Source organism: Salvelinus alpinus, chromosome 10 (assembly GCF_045679555.1).
Source record: "Salvelinus alpinus chromosome 10, SLU_Salpinus.1, whole genome shotgun sequence".
NCBI classification, from domain to species: Eukaryota; Metazoa; Chordata; class Actinopteri; order Salmoniformes; family Salmonidae; genus Salvelinus; species Salvelinus alpinus.
This window is the reverse complement of record NC_092095.1, coordinates 10,816,770-10,832,408: the sequence shown is the minus strand read 5'-3', so window position 1 is coordinate 10,832,408 and position 15,639 is coordinate 10,816,770. Positions and strand designations below refer to the sequence as shown.

Sequence of the window (15,639 nt, the reverse complement as noted above, 5' to 3'; positions counted from 1 at the left end):
AGGCAACTAACCCTAATCCACTATCTCCCTGGGTTGACAACACGTCTACTTCTGTATCTAGGCAACTAACCCTAACCCACTATCTCCCTGGGTTGACAACACAACTACTTCTGTATCTAGGCAACTAACCCTAACCCACTATCTCCCTGGGTTGACAACACGTCTACTTCTGTATCTAGGCAACTAACCCTAACCCACTCTCTCCCTGGGTTGACAACACGTCTACTTCTGTATCTAGGCAACTAACCCTAACCCACTATCTCCCTGGGTTGACAACACGACTACTTCGGTATTTAGGCAACTAACCCTAACCCACTATCTCCCTGGGTTGACAACACGTCTACTTCTGTATCTAGGCAACTAACCCTAACCCTAACCCACTATCTCCCTGGGTTGACAACACGTCTACTTCTGTATCTAGGCAACTAACCCTAACCCACTCTCTCCCTGGGTTGACAACACGTCTACTTCTGTATCTAGGCAACTAACCCTAACCCTAACCCACTATCTCCCTGGGTTGACAACACGACTACTTCTGTATCTAGGCAACTAACCCTAACCCTAACCCACTATCTCCCTGGGTTGACAACACGTCTACTTCTGTATCTAGGCAACTAACCCTAACCCACTATCTCCCTGGGTTGACAACACGACTACTTCGGTATCTAGGCAACTAACCCTAACCCTAACCCACTATCTCCCTGGGTTGACAACACGTCTACTTCTGTATCTAGGCAACTAACCCTAACCCACTATCTCCCTGGGTTGACAACACGACTACTTCTGTATCTAGGCAACTAACCCTAACCCTAACCCACTATCTCCCTGGGTTGACACCACGTCTACTTCTGTATCTAGGCAACTAACCCTAACCCTAACCCACTATCTCCCTGGGTTGACAACACGTCTACTTCTGTATCTAGGCAACTAACCCTAACCCACTATCTCCCTGGGTTGACAACACGTCTACTTCTGTATCTAGGCAACTAACCCTAACCCTAACCCACTATCTCCCTGGGTTGACACCACGTCTACTTCTGTATCTAGGCAACTAACCCTAACCCTAACCCACTATCTCCCTGGGTTGACAACACGTCTACTTCTGTATCTAGGCAACTAACCCTAACCCACTATCTCCCTGGGTTGACAACACGTCTACTTCTGTATCTAGGCAACTAACCCTAACCCACTATCTCCCTGGGTTGACAACACAACTACTGTATCTAGGCAACTAACCCTAACCCACTATCTCCCTGGGTTGACAACACGACTACTTCTGTATCTAGGCAACTAACCCTAACCCTAACCCACTCTCTCCCTGGGTTGACAACACGTCTACTTCTGTATCTAGGCAACTAACCCTAACCCTAACCCACTATCTCCCTGGGTTGACAACACGTCTACTTCTGTATCTAGGCAACTAACCCTAACCCTAACCCACTATCTCCCTGGGTTGACCACACGACTACTTCTGTATCTAGGCAACTAACCCTAACCCACTATCTCCCTGGGTTGACAACACGACTACTTCGGTATCTAGGCAACTAACCCTAACCCACTATCTCCCTGGGTTGACAACACGTCTACTTCTGTATCTAGGCAACTAACCCTAACCCACTCTCTCCCTGGGTTGACAACACGTCTACTTCTGTATCTAGGCAACTAACCCTAACCCTAACCCACTATCTCCCTGGGTTGACAACACGTCTACTTCTGTATCTAGGCAACTAACCCTAACCCACTATCTCCCTGGGTTGACAACACGACTACTTCTGTATCTAGGCAACTAACCCTAACCCACTATCTCCCTGGGTTGACAACACGTCTACTTCTGTATCTAGGCAACTAACCCTAACCCACTATCTCCCTGGGTTGACAACACGACTACTGTATCTAGGCAACTAACCCTAACCCACTATCTCCCTGGGTTGACAACACAACTACTGTATCTAGGCAACTAACCCTAACCCACTATCTCCCTGGGTTGACAACACAACTACTGTATCTAGGCAACTAACCCTAACCCACTATCTCCCTGGGTTGACAACACGACTACTTCTGTATCAGTCAGTTAAAGGGCTAGTCTTACCCACATTACCAAATTACATTTAAGGTTTCTCTACCCTTACAAGCAGTCTTTGGACAAGGTATGACAGTAATTGAAAATAGTCTGGGTAGCCATTTTATTAGCTGTCCAGGAGTCGTATGGCTTGGGGGGGTAGAAGCAGGGGTATACCCCCCTGTATATAGCCTCGCTATTGTTATTTTACTGCTGCTCTTTAATTATTTGTCATTCTTATCTCTTACTTTTTGAGGGGTGTTTTCTTAAAACTGTATTGTTGGTTAAGGGCTTGTAAATAAACATTTCACTGTAAGGTCCACTGTAAGGGCTTGTAAGTAAACATTTCACTGTAAGGTCCACTGTAAGGTCCACTGTAAGGGCTTGTAAGTAAACATTTCACTGTAAGGTCCACTGTAAGGTCCACTGTAAGGGCTTGTAAGTAAACATTTCACTGTAAGGTCCACTGTAAGGGCTTGTAAGTAAACAGTTCACTGTAAGGTCTACTGTAAGGTCCACTGTAAGGTCCACTGTATGGGCTTGTAAGTAAACATTTCACTGTAAGGTCCACTGTAAGGGCTTGTAAGTAAACATTTCACTGTAAGGTCCACTGTAAGGTCCACTGTAAGGTCCACTGTAAGGGCTTGTAAGTAAACATTTCACTGTAAGGTCCACTGTAAGGTCCACTGTAAGGGCTTGTAAGTAAACATTTCACTGTAAGGTCCACTGTAAGGTCCACTGTAAGGGCATGTTGTATTCGGCGCATGTGACAAATACAATTTGATTTGATTTGATCCATGTATTGGTTTAGCGTTTTTGGCACAAATCCCATTCAAGTCATGGTACCGATATTTGCATTTTTGGTGCCATCATGTTCCAAGTTATCTATACGTGACTTTGTTGAGCTTCACAATGTGCAAATGAGGTAAGATACGGGAGGAAAGGCAATAAATAGGCAATAGTGGCGAAATATTTACAATTTAGCAATTAAACACTGGAGTGATAGATGTGCAGAAGATGAATGTGCAAGTAGAGATACTGGGGTGAAGAAAAAAAAATAAGAAAGAAAAATAAGAAAGAAAATTACAATATGGGGATGAGGTAGTTGGATGGGCTATTTACAAGATGGGCTATGTACAGGTGCAGTGATCTATGAGCTGCTCTGACAGCTGGTGCTTAAAGTTAGAGAGGGAGATATGAGTCTCCAGCTTCAGTGATTTTTGCAAACCATGACTTGAATTGGATTTGTGCCACACATGCTAAAACTTTAGCATTGGAAATGGCATGGAAACTGTGCCAGGGAAACTAAACCAATGCATAGATTGCTGTCCTACCTTGTCCATAGACTGCTTACAGGATAAGGAAACCGATATGTCATTTTGTAATTTGGGTGAACTATGCATTTAATGTATTGTTCATGTTAGTCCACAAGGGGGCACCATTTCTTAACTGGGCTTTTGTTCTACAGATTACTCCATCATTGTTTTCTGTGATCCTGTCAACTCTTCTTCTTCATGTTTTAACACATTTCCTCTCTCTCTCTCTCTCTCTCTCTCTCTCTCTCTCTCTCTCTCTCTCTCTCTCTCTCTCTCTCTCTCTCTCTCTCTCTCTCTCTCTCTCTCTCTCTCTCTCTCTCTGTCTCTCTGTCTCTCTCTCTCTCTCTCTCTCTCTCTCTCTCTCTCTCTCTCTCTCTCTCTCTCTCTCTCTCTCTCTCTCTCTCTCTCTATCTCTCTCTCTCTCTCTCTCTCTCTCTATCTCTCTCTGTTCAGGGTCCTAGAGGTCTGCTTGGGCCAAACGGTCCACCTGGGCCCACTGGACAGCCTGTATGTAGTACTTCACACATAATTCATTCCTACTCATCTGACTAGTTGTGTTTCCTTCTTGTACATGTTAGTCATTTAGCAGACACTCTTATCCAGAGCGACTAACAGTCAGTACATTCATCTACAGATAGCTAGGTGGGACAACCACATATCACAGTCATAGTCAGTACATTCATCTACAGATAGCTAGGTGGGACAACCACATATCACAGTCATAGTCAGTACATTCATCTTCAGATAGCTAGATGGGACAACCACATATCACAGTCATAGTCAGTACATTCATCTTCAGATAGCTAGATGGGACAACCACATATCTCAGTCATAGTCAGTACATTCATCTTCAGATAGCTAGGTGGGACAACCACATATCTCAGTCATAGTCAGTACATTCATCTTCAGATAGCTAGGTGGGACAACCACATATCACAGTCATAGTCAGTACATTCATCTACAGATAGCTAGGTGGGACAACAACATACCACAGTCATAGTCAGTACATTCATCTTCAGATAGCTAGGTGGGACAACCACATATCACAGTCATAGTCAGTACATTCATCTTCAGATAGCTAGGTGGGACAACCACATATCTCAGTCATAGTCAGTACATTAATCTACAGATAGCTAGGTGGGACAACCACATATCACAGTCATAGTCAGTACATTCATCTTCAGATAGCTAGGTGGGACAACCCCATATCACAGTCATAGTCAGTACATTCATCTACAGATAGATTATATGGTACCTCCTGTATAATAATCATCACTATGGTACCTCCTGTATAATATTCATCACTATGTTACCTCCTGTATAATATTCATCACTATGGTACCTCCTGTATAATATTCATCACTATGGTACCTCCTGTATAATATTCATCACTATGGTACCTCCTGTATAATATTCATCACTATGGTACCTCCTGTATAATATTCATCACTATGGTACCTCCTGTATAATATTCATCACTATGGTACCTCCTGTATAATATTCATCACTATGGTACCTCCTGTATAATATTCATCACTATGGTGCCTCCTGTATAATATTCATCACTATGGTACCTCCTGTATAATATTCATCACTATGGTACCTCCTGTATAATATTCATCACTATGGTACCTCCTGTATAATATTCATCACTATGGTACCTCCTGTATAATATTCATCACTATGGTACCTCCTGTATAATATGTATCACTATGGTACCTCCTGTATAATATTCATCACTATGGTACCTCCTGTATAATATTCATCACTATGGTACCTCCTGTATAATATTCATCACTATGGTACCTCCTGTATAATATTCATCACTATGGTACCTCCTGTATAATATTCATCACTATTGTACCTCCTGTATAATATTCATCACTATGGTACCTCCTGTATAATATAGCCATACATCAATAATTAATTCCTAGTCATCTGACTAGTTGTGTTTCCACAGGGTGTAGCTGGAGTGGACGGTCCTCACGGTCCCAAAGGAAACATGGTATGAACACTGTCATCATGTTATCTTACACAGATACACATCTAAAACACACACTTTGACATGGTTAGTTACAAAACCAGAACTGTTTTATAGTGTTAGTCTAAGACTTACCAAGACTGTCTTCAGAGAGGAGGGTAGTCTACATTACCAAGACTCTGTCTCCAGAGAGGAGGGTAGTCTACATTACCAAGACTCTGTCTTCAGAGAGGAGGGTAGTCTACATTACCAAGACTCTGTCTCCAGAGAGGAGGGCAGTCTACATTACCAAGACTCTGTCTTCAGAGAGGAGGGTAGTCTACATTACCAAGACTCTGTCTTCAGAGAGGAGGGTAGTCTACATTACCAAGACTCTGTCTCCAGAGAGGAGGGCAGTCTACATTACCAAGACTCTGTCTTCAGAGAGGAGGGTAGTCTACATTACCAAGACTCTGTCTCCAGAGAGGAGGATAGTCTACATTACCAAGACTCTGTCTTCAGAGAGGAGGGTAGTCTACATTACCAAGACTCTGTCTCCAGAGAGGAGGGCAGTCTACATTACCAAGACTCTGTCTTCAGAGAGGAGGATAGTCTACATTACCAAGACTCTGTCTTCAGAGAGGAGGGTAGTCTACATTACCAAGACTCTGTCTCCAGAGAGGAGGGCAGTCTACATTACCAAGACTCTGTCTTCAGAGAGGAGGGTAGTCTACATTACCAAGACTCTGTCTCCAGAGAGGAGGATAGTCTACATTACCAAGACTCTGTCTTCAGAGAGGAGGGTAGTCTACATTACCAAGACTCTGTCTCCAGAGAGGAGGGCAGTCTACATTACCAAGACTCTGTCTTCAGAGAGGAGGGTAGTCTACATTACCAAGACTCTATTTGTCTTCAGAGAGGAGGGTAGTCTACATTACCAAGACTCTATTTGTCTTCAGAGAGGAGGGCAGTCTACATTACCAAGACTCTATTTGTCTTCAGAGAGGAGGGTAGTCTACATTACCAAGACTCTATTTGTCTTCAGAGAGGAGGGTAGTCTACATTACCAAGACTCTATTTGTCTTCAGAGAGGAGGGTAGTCTACATTACCAAGACTCTATTTGTCTTCAGAGAGGAGGGTAGTCTACATTACCAAGACTCTATTTGTCTTCAGAGAGGAGGGTAGTCTACATTACCAAGACTCTATTTGTCTTCAGAGAGGAGGGTAGTCTACATTACCAAGACTCTATTTGTCTTCAGAGAGGAGGGTAGTCTACATTACCAAGACTCTATTTGTCTTCAGAGAGGAGGGTAGTCTACATTACCAAGACTCTATTTGTCTTCAGAGAGGAGGGTAGTCTACATTACCAAGACTCTATTTGTCTTCAGAGAGGAGGGTAGTCTACATTACCAAGACTCTATTTGTCTTCAGAGAGGAGGGTAGTCTACATTACCAAGACTCTATTTGTCTTCAGAGAGGAGGGTAGTCTACATTACCAAGACTCTGTCTCCAGAGAGGAGGGTAGTCTACATTACCAAGACTCTGTCTCCAGAGAGGAGGGTAGTCTACATTACCAAGACTCTGTCTTCAGAGAGGAGGGTAGTCTACATTACCAAGACTCTGTCTTCAGAGAGGAGGGTAGTCTACATTACCAAGACTCTGTCTCCAGAGAGGAGGGTAGTCTACATTACCAAGACTCTGTCTCCAGAGAGGAGGGTAGTCTACATTACCAAGACTCTGTCTCCAGAGAGGAGGGTAGTCTACATTACCAAGACTCTGTCTCCAGAGAGGAGGGTAGTCTACATTACCAAGACTCTGTCTCCAGAGAGGAGGGTAGTCTACATTACCAAGACTCTGTCTCCAGAGAGGAGGGTAGTCTACATTACCAAGACTCTGTCTCCAGAGAGGAGGGTAGTCTACATTACCAAGACTCTGTCTCCAGAGAGGAGGGTAGTCTACATTACCAAGACTCTGTCTCCAGAGAGGAGGGTAGTCTACATTACCAAGACTCTGTCTCCAGAGAGGAGGGTAGTCTACATTACCAAGACTCTGTCTTCAGAGAGGAGGGTAGTCTACATTACCAAGACTCTGTCTCCAGAGAGGAGGGTAGTCTACATTACCAAGACTCTGTCTCCAGAGAGGAGGGTAGTCTACATTACCAAGACTCTGTCTCCAGAGAGGAGGGTAGTCTACATTACCAAGACTCTGTCTCCAGAGAGGAGGGTAGTCTACATTACCAAGACTCTGTCTCCAGAGAGGAGGGTAGTCTACATTACCAAGACTCTGTCTCCAGAGAGGAGGGTAGTCTACATTACCAAGACTCTGTCTCCAGAGAGGAGGGTAGTCTACATTACCAAGACTCTGTCTCCAGAGAGGAGGGTAGTCTACATTACCAAGACTCTGTCTCCAGAGAGGAGGGTAGTCTACATTACCAAGACTCTGTCTCCAGAGAGGAGGGTAGTCTACATTACCAAGACTCTGTCTCCAGAGAGGAGGGTAGTCTACATTACCAAGACTCTGTCTCCAGAGAGGAGGGTAGTCTACATTACCAAGACTCTGTCTCCAGAGAGGAGGGTAGTCTACATTACCAAGACTCTGTCTTCAGAGAGGAGGGTAGTCTACATTACCAAGACTCTGTCTCCAGAGAGGAGGGTAGTCTACATTACCAAGACTCTGTCTCCAGAGAGGAGGGTAGTCTACATTACCAAGACTCTGTCTCCAGAGAGGAGGGTAGTCTACATTACCAAGACTCTGTCTTCAGAGAGGAGGGTAGTCTACATTACCAAGACTCTGTCTCCAGAGAGGAGGGTAGTCTACATTACCAAGACTCTGTCTCCAGAGAGGAGGGTAGTCTACATTACCAAGACTCTGTCTTCAGAGAGGAGGGTAGTCTACATTACCAAGACTCTGTCTTCAGAGAGGAGGGTAGTCTACATTACCAAGACTCTGTCTCCAGAGAGGAGGGTAGTCTACATTACCAAGACTCTGTCTTCAGAGAGGAGGGTAGTCTACATTACCAAGACTCTGTCTTCAGAGAGGAGGGTAGTCTACATTACCAAGACTCTGTCTTCAGAGAGGAGGGTAGTCTACATTACCAAGACTCTGTCTCCAGAGAGGAGGGTAGTCTACATTACCAAGACTCTGTCTTCAGAGAGGAGGGTAATCTACATTACCAAGACTCTGTCTCCAGAGAGGAGGGTAGTCTACATTACCAAGACTCTGTCTCCAGAGAGGAGGGTAGTCTACATTACCAAGACTCTGTCTTCAGAGAGGAGGGTAGTCTACATTACCAAGACTCTGTCTTCAGAGAGGAGGGTAGTCTACATTACCAAGACTCTGTCTTCAGAGAGGAGGGTAGTCTACATTACCAAGACTCTGTCTTCAGAGAGGAGGGTAGTCTACATTACCAAGACTCTGTCTTCAGAGAGGAGGGTAGTCTACATTACCAAGACTCTATTTGTCTTCAGAGAGGAGGGTAGTCTACATTACCAAGACTCTATTTGTCTTCAGAGAGGAGGGTAGTCTACATTACCAAGACTCTGTCTTCAGAGAGGAGGGTAGTCTACATTACCAAGACTCTATTTGTCTTCAGAGAGGAGGGTAGTCTACATTACCAAGACTCTATTTGTCTTCAGAGAGGAGGGCAGTCTACATTACCAAGACTCTATTTGTCTTCAGAGAGGAGGGTAGTCTACATTACCAAGACTCTATTTGTCTCCAGAGAGGAGGGCAGTCTACATTACCAAGACTCTATTTGTCTTTAGAGAGGAGGGCAGTCTACATTACCAAGACTCTATTTGTCTTTAGAGAGGAGGGCAGTCTACATTACCAAGACTCTATTTGTCTTTAGAGAGGAGGGCAGTCTACATTACCAAGACTCTATTTGTCTTCAGAGAGGAGGGTAGTCTACATTACCAAGACTCTATTTGTCTCCAGAGAGGAGGGTAGTCTACCACAGGTTATCCGTGTTTAGGATAGGTTCAGCTCTGGAGGTCAAAGATCAAACTGTGTGCTTATAAGCTCTAGGAGGAGTGACATCATTTACGCTGTAGGTCAGGCCAGAGACGGTAGAGAAAGCAAGACAACCCACTCCCTATTTTTTTCTGATCAGGGTGGGGCCACTGGGGCGTAGTAGACCAGAGCCAGCTGGTGAGAATGCCAGATATTATGGAGGAACAGTCAGCATGCCAGATATTATGGAGGAACAGTCAGCATGCCAGATATTATGGAGGAACAGTCAACATGCCAGATATAATGGAGGAACAGTCAGCATGCCAGATATTATGGAGGAACAGTCAGCATGCCAGATATTATGGAGGAACAGTCAGCATGCCAGATATTATGGAGGAACAGTCAGCATGCCAGATATTATGGAGGAACAGTCAGCATGACAGATATTATGGAGGAACAGTCAGCATGCCAGATATTATGGAGGAACAGTCAGCATGCCAGATATTATGGAGGAACAGTCAGCATGCCAGATATTATGGAGGAACAGTCAGCATGCCAGATATTATGGAGGAACAGTCAGCATGCCAGATCTTATGGAGGAACAGTCAACATGCCAGATATTATGGAGGAACAGTCAGCATGCCAGATCTTATGGAGGAACAGTCAACATGCCAGATATTATGGAGGAACAGTCAGCATGCCAGATATTATGGAGGAACAGTCAGCATGCCAGATATTACAGAGGAACAGTCAGCATGCCAGATATTATGGAGGAACAGTCAGCATGCCAGATATTATGGAGGAACAGTCAGCATGCCAGATATTATGGAGGAACAGTCAGCATGCCAGATATTATGGAGGAACAGTCAGCATGTCAGATATTATGGACGAACCGTGAGCTTCAATATTTTTCAATTGTAAACGGCCTGAGTAATCTTATTTATCCACCATCTTTTGGTCAGCCAGTGACCCCTCCCTGTGTTCCACAATGGCCGCTCACTGGGGCCTCTCCCTGTAGCAACTCAGAGTAGGGTGATATTACCCTACTAAGGTCGGTTTTACAAGCTGTCCTTCTAATGGTTAATGATGGCTATGGGAAAGGTAATCTGGTCCTAGATCAGTGTTTAGGAGGAAGTTGTGTCAGGTTGTCTGATACACACGGGAAAACTGTTGAGCGTAAAAAATCCTGCAGCGTTGCAGTTCTTGACACAAACCTACTACCATAAACCGTTCAAGGCACTTAAATATTTTGTCTTGCCCATTCACACACAGAATGGCACACATACACAATTTATGTTTCAATAGTCTCAAGGCATAAAAATCCTCCCCTTCATCTACACTGATTGAAGTGGATTTAACAAGTGACATCAATAAGGGATCATAGCTTTCTCCTGGATTCATCAGGTGTTCTTAATGTTTTGTACACTCAGTGTATATTAATATTGTACAGGGGAGAACATGTTCATTATTCAGCTCAGTACCCTAGCAACAGTGCAGTCCAGGGCCCGGTTTCCCAAAAGCATCTTAAGTCCATCGTTAGAACCTTCGTAGGAGCATCGTTAAATCTCCGAGATGTTTCCCAAAACCATCGTTATTAACGTTGCACTTGAAGACGCTTGGAATCTAACGCCTGCCTCAGACCACTCGTAGAACAGCTCAGTGCGTCGATAGATGCTGTTTTTTGCCCTGCCGGCATTACTTTATACACAAAAGATCTCTGCTAAACACAGAATCACGTGGTTTATCCGTCTCTCTGTTGACCCGCCGATAACCTCAGAACAAAGCTGACTACAAATACATAGTTGCCAATGTTTTTACAATTGATAATATGTTTAATAATAATACAATAGGTTTCAAATGAAAAACCGAGATTAAAATATAAACAGAGATGACTACATTAAAATATAAACAGAGATGACTGCATTAAAATATAAACAGAGATGACTGCATTAAAATATAAACAGAGATGACTGCATTAAAATATAAACAGAGATGACTGCATTAAAATATAAACAGAGATGACTGCATTAAAATATAAACAGAGATGACTTCATTAAAATATAAACAGAGATGACTGCATTAAAATATAAACAGAGATGACTGCATTAAAATATAAACAGAGATGACTGCATTAAAATATAAACAGAGATGACTGCATTGAAATATAAACAGAGATGACTGCATTGAAATATAAACAGAGATGACTGCATTAAAATATAAACAGAGATGACTGCATTTAAATATAAACAGAGATGACTGCATTAAAATATAAACAGAGATGACTGCATTTAAATATAAACAGAGATGACTGCATTAAAATATAAACAGAGATGACTGCATTAAAATATAAACAGAGATGACTTCATTAAAATATAAACAGAGATGACTTCATTAAAATATAAACAGAGATGACTGCATTAAAATATAAACAGAGATGACTTCATTAAAATATAAACAGAGATGACTGCATTAAAATATAAACAGAGATGACTTCATTAAAATATAAACAGAGATGACTGCATTAAAATATAAACAGAGATGACTGCATTAAAATATAAACAGAGATGACTTCATTAAAATATAAACAGAGATGACTGCATTAAAATATAAACAGAGATGACTGCATTAAAATATAAACAGAGATGACTGCATTAAAATATAAACAGAGATGACTTCATTAAAATATAAACAGAGATGACTGCATTAAAATATAAACAGAGATGACTGCATTAAAATATAAACAGAGATGACTGCATTAAAATATAAACAGAGATGACTGCATTGAAATATAAACAGAGATGACTGCATTAAAATATAAACAGAGATGACTGCATTAAAATATAAACAGAGATGACTTCATTAAAATATAAACAGAGATGACTGCATTAAAATATAAACAGAGATGACTGCATTAAAATATAAACAGAGATGACTGCATTAAAATATAAACAGAGATGACTGCATTGAAATATAAACAGAGATGACTGCATTGAAATATAAACAGAGATGACTGCATTAAAATATAAACAGAGATGACTGCATTTAAATATAAACAGAGATGACTGCATTTAAATATAAACAGAGATGACTGCATTAAAATATAAACAGAGATGACTGCATTAAAATATAAACAGAGATGACTGCATTAAAATATAAACAGAGATGACTGCATTTAAATATAAACAGAGATGACTGCATTTAAATATAAACAGAGATGACTGCATTTAAATATAAACAGAGATGACTGCATTTAAATATAAACAGAGATGACTGCATTAAAATATAAACAGAGATGACTGCATTTAAATATAAACAGAGATGACTGCATTTAAATATAAACAGAGATGACTTCATTTAAATATAAACAGAGATGACTGCATTTAAATATAAACAGAGATGACTTCATTTAAATATAAACAGAGATGACTTCATTTAAATATAAACAGAGATGACTGCATTTAAATATAAACAGTAGGCTAAAGGCCTATTTCAGTCCTATTGAAATACATTTCATGTTCAATCAATTGAGTTCTATTTTGCTACTTGTAGACTACTGTCTATAATTTGTCTCAATACATTTCATTATGTTAAGCCTAACATGTGAGCAACGATGTGCCAAATAGGTGATTTTAGTGAATTTCTATTGGGCAGGCTAAGCCAATAAGCCAGCTCAACATTTGCAGCCGTAGGTAGTAATACACTAAAGTATGTGGACACCTGCTCGTCAAACATCTCATTCCAAAATCATGGGTATTAATATGGAGTTGGTCCCCCCTTTTACTGCTATAACAGCCTCCACTCTTCTGGGAAGGCTTTCCACTAGATGATGGAACATTTCTAAGAGGACTTGCTTGCATTCAACCACAAGAGCGTCAGCGTTCCAATTCATCCCAAAGATGTTCAATGGGGTTGAGGTCAGGGCTCTGTGCAGGCCAGTTAAATGCTTCCACACGGATCTCGACAAACCATTTCTATATGGACCTCGCTTTGTGCACGGGGGCATTGTCATGCTGAAACAGGAAAGGGTCTTCCCCAAACTGTTTCCACAAAATTGTAAGCATAAAATTGTCTAGAATGTAAAGGTATGCTGTAGAGTTAAGATTTCCCTTCACTGGAACTAAGGGGCCTGAACCATGAAAAACAGCCCCATACCATCATTCCCCACCAAACTTTACAGTTGGCACTATGCATTCGGGCAGGTAGTGTTCTCTTGGCATCCGCCAAAACCCAGATTCGTCGGTTGGACTGTCAGATGGTGAAGCGTGATTCATTACTCAAGAGAACACATTTCCACTGCTCCAGAGTCCAATGACAGTGAGCTTTACACCACTCCAGCCAACCCTTGGCATTGCGCATGGTGATCTAAGGCTTGTATGCGGCTGCTCGGCCATGGAAACCCATTTCGTGAAGCTCTCGACGAACAGTTATTGTGCTGACGTTGCTTCCAGATGCAGTTTGGAATTCGGTAGTGAGTGTTGCAAACGAGGACAGATCATTTTTACGCCCTACACGCTTCAGCACACGGTTGACCCATTCTGTGAACTTGTGTGGCCTACAATTTCACAGCTGAGCCGTTGTTGCTCCTAGACTTTGCCACGTCACAGTAACAGAACGTACAGTTGACTGGGAAGGTCTAGCAGGGCAGACATTTGACAAACTGACTTGTTGGTAAGGCGGCATCCTATGACGGTGCCACGTTGAAAGTCAATGAGCTCTTCAGTAAGGCCATTCTACTGCCAATGTTTGTCTATGGAGATTGCATGGCTGTGTGCTCGATTTTATACACCTGTCAGCAACGGGTGTGGCTGAAATAGCCGAATCCACTAATTTGAAGTGGTTTCCACATGCTTTTATATATACAGTGGCAAGAAAAATTATGTGAACCCTTTGGAATTACCTGGATTTCTGCATAAATTGGTCATAAAGTTTGATCTGATCTTCATCTAAGTCACAACAATAGACAAACACAGTGTGCTTAAACTAATAATACACAAACAATTATTGTATGTTTCTTGTCTATATTGAATACATAATTCACAGTGTAGGTTGGAAAAAGTATGTGAACCCCTAGGCTTATGACATCTCCAAAAGCTAATTGGAGTCAGGAGTCAGCTAACCTGGAGTCCAATCAATGAGACAAGGTTGGAGATGTTGGTTAGAGCTGCCCTGCCCTATAAAAACACTCACACAATTTTAGTTTGCTATTCACAAGAAGCATTGCCTGATGTGAACCATGCCTCGAACAAAATAGATCTCAGAAGAACTAAGATTAAGAGTTGTTTACTTGCATAAAGCTGGAAAGGGTTACAAAAGTATCTCTAAAAGCCTTGAAGGTCATCAGTCCACAGTAAGACACATTATCTATAAAAGTTCAGCACTGTTGCTTCTCTCCCTAGGAGTGGCCGTCTTGCAAAGATGACTGCAAGAGCACAGCGCAGAATGCTCAATGAGGATAAGAAGAATCCTAGAGTGTCAGCTAAAGACTTACAGAAATCTCTGGAACAGGCTAACATCTCTGTTGACGAGTCTGAGATACGTAAAACACTAAACAAGAATGGTGTTCAAGGGAGGACACCACAGAAGAAGGCACTGCTGTCCAAAAAAAACATTGCTGCACGTCTGAGGTTTGCAAAAGTCCACCTGGATGCACCAAAATGTTCCGTGGACAGATGAAACTAAAGATGAGTTGTTTGGAAGGAAAACACAACACTATGTGTGGAGAACAAAAGGCACAGCACACCAACCATCTGTCCGCCAATTGAAGCTAAATAGAAGTTGGGTGATGCAACAGGACAACGACCCAGTACACAGAAGTAAATCAACAACAAAATGGCTTCAACAGAAGAAAATACGCCTTCTGGATTGGTCCATTCAGAGTTCTGACCTCAACCCGATTGAGATGCTGTGGCATGACCTCAAGAGAGCAGTTTACACCAGACATCCCAAGAATATTGCTGAACTGAAACAGTTTTGTAAAGAGGAATAGTCCAACATTCCTCCTGACCGTGCAGGTCTGATCCGCAACTACGGAAAACATTTGGTTGAGGTTATTGCTGCCAAAGGAAGGTCAACCAGTTATTAAATCCAAGGGTTCACATACTTTTCCCACCCTGCACTGTAAATGTTTAGACGGTGTGTTCAATAAAGACATGAAAACGTATAATTGTTTAGGTGTTATTAGTTTAAGAAAACTGTGTTTGTCTGTTGTTGTGACCTAGATGAAGATCAGATAAAATTTTATGACCAATTTATATAGATATCCAGGTAGTTCCAAAGGGTTTGATTGTACCCTGATGAAGACAGCGATGTACCCTGATGAAGACAGCTTGCCTGTCGAAACGTTGGTAAATTA

The 15,639-nt window shown here is 42.0% G+C and overlaps 1 protein-coding gene across 1 annotated transcript in view; it reads left to right on the top strand.

Moving 5' to 3' along the window:
- Positions 1–15,639, top strand: part of LOC139531498 (collagen alpha-1(XI) chain-like) — a 239,748-nt gene that overhangs the window by 106,908 nt on the left and 117,201 nt on the right. Inside the window, exons 21-22 of the mRNA XM_071327991.1 lie at positions 3,829–3,882; positions 5,336–5,380. Of these exons, the coding sequence (XP_071184092.1) occupies positions 3,829–3,882; positions 5,336–5,380 (99 nt within the window). The remainder of the gene's footprint in view (positions 1–3,828; positions 3,883–5,335; positions 5,381–15,639) is intronic.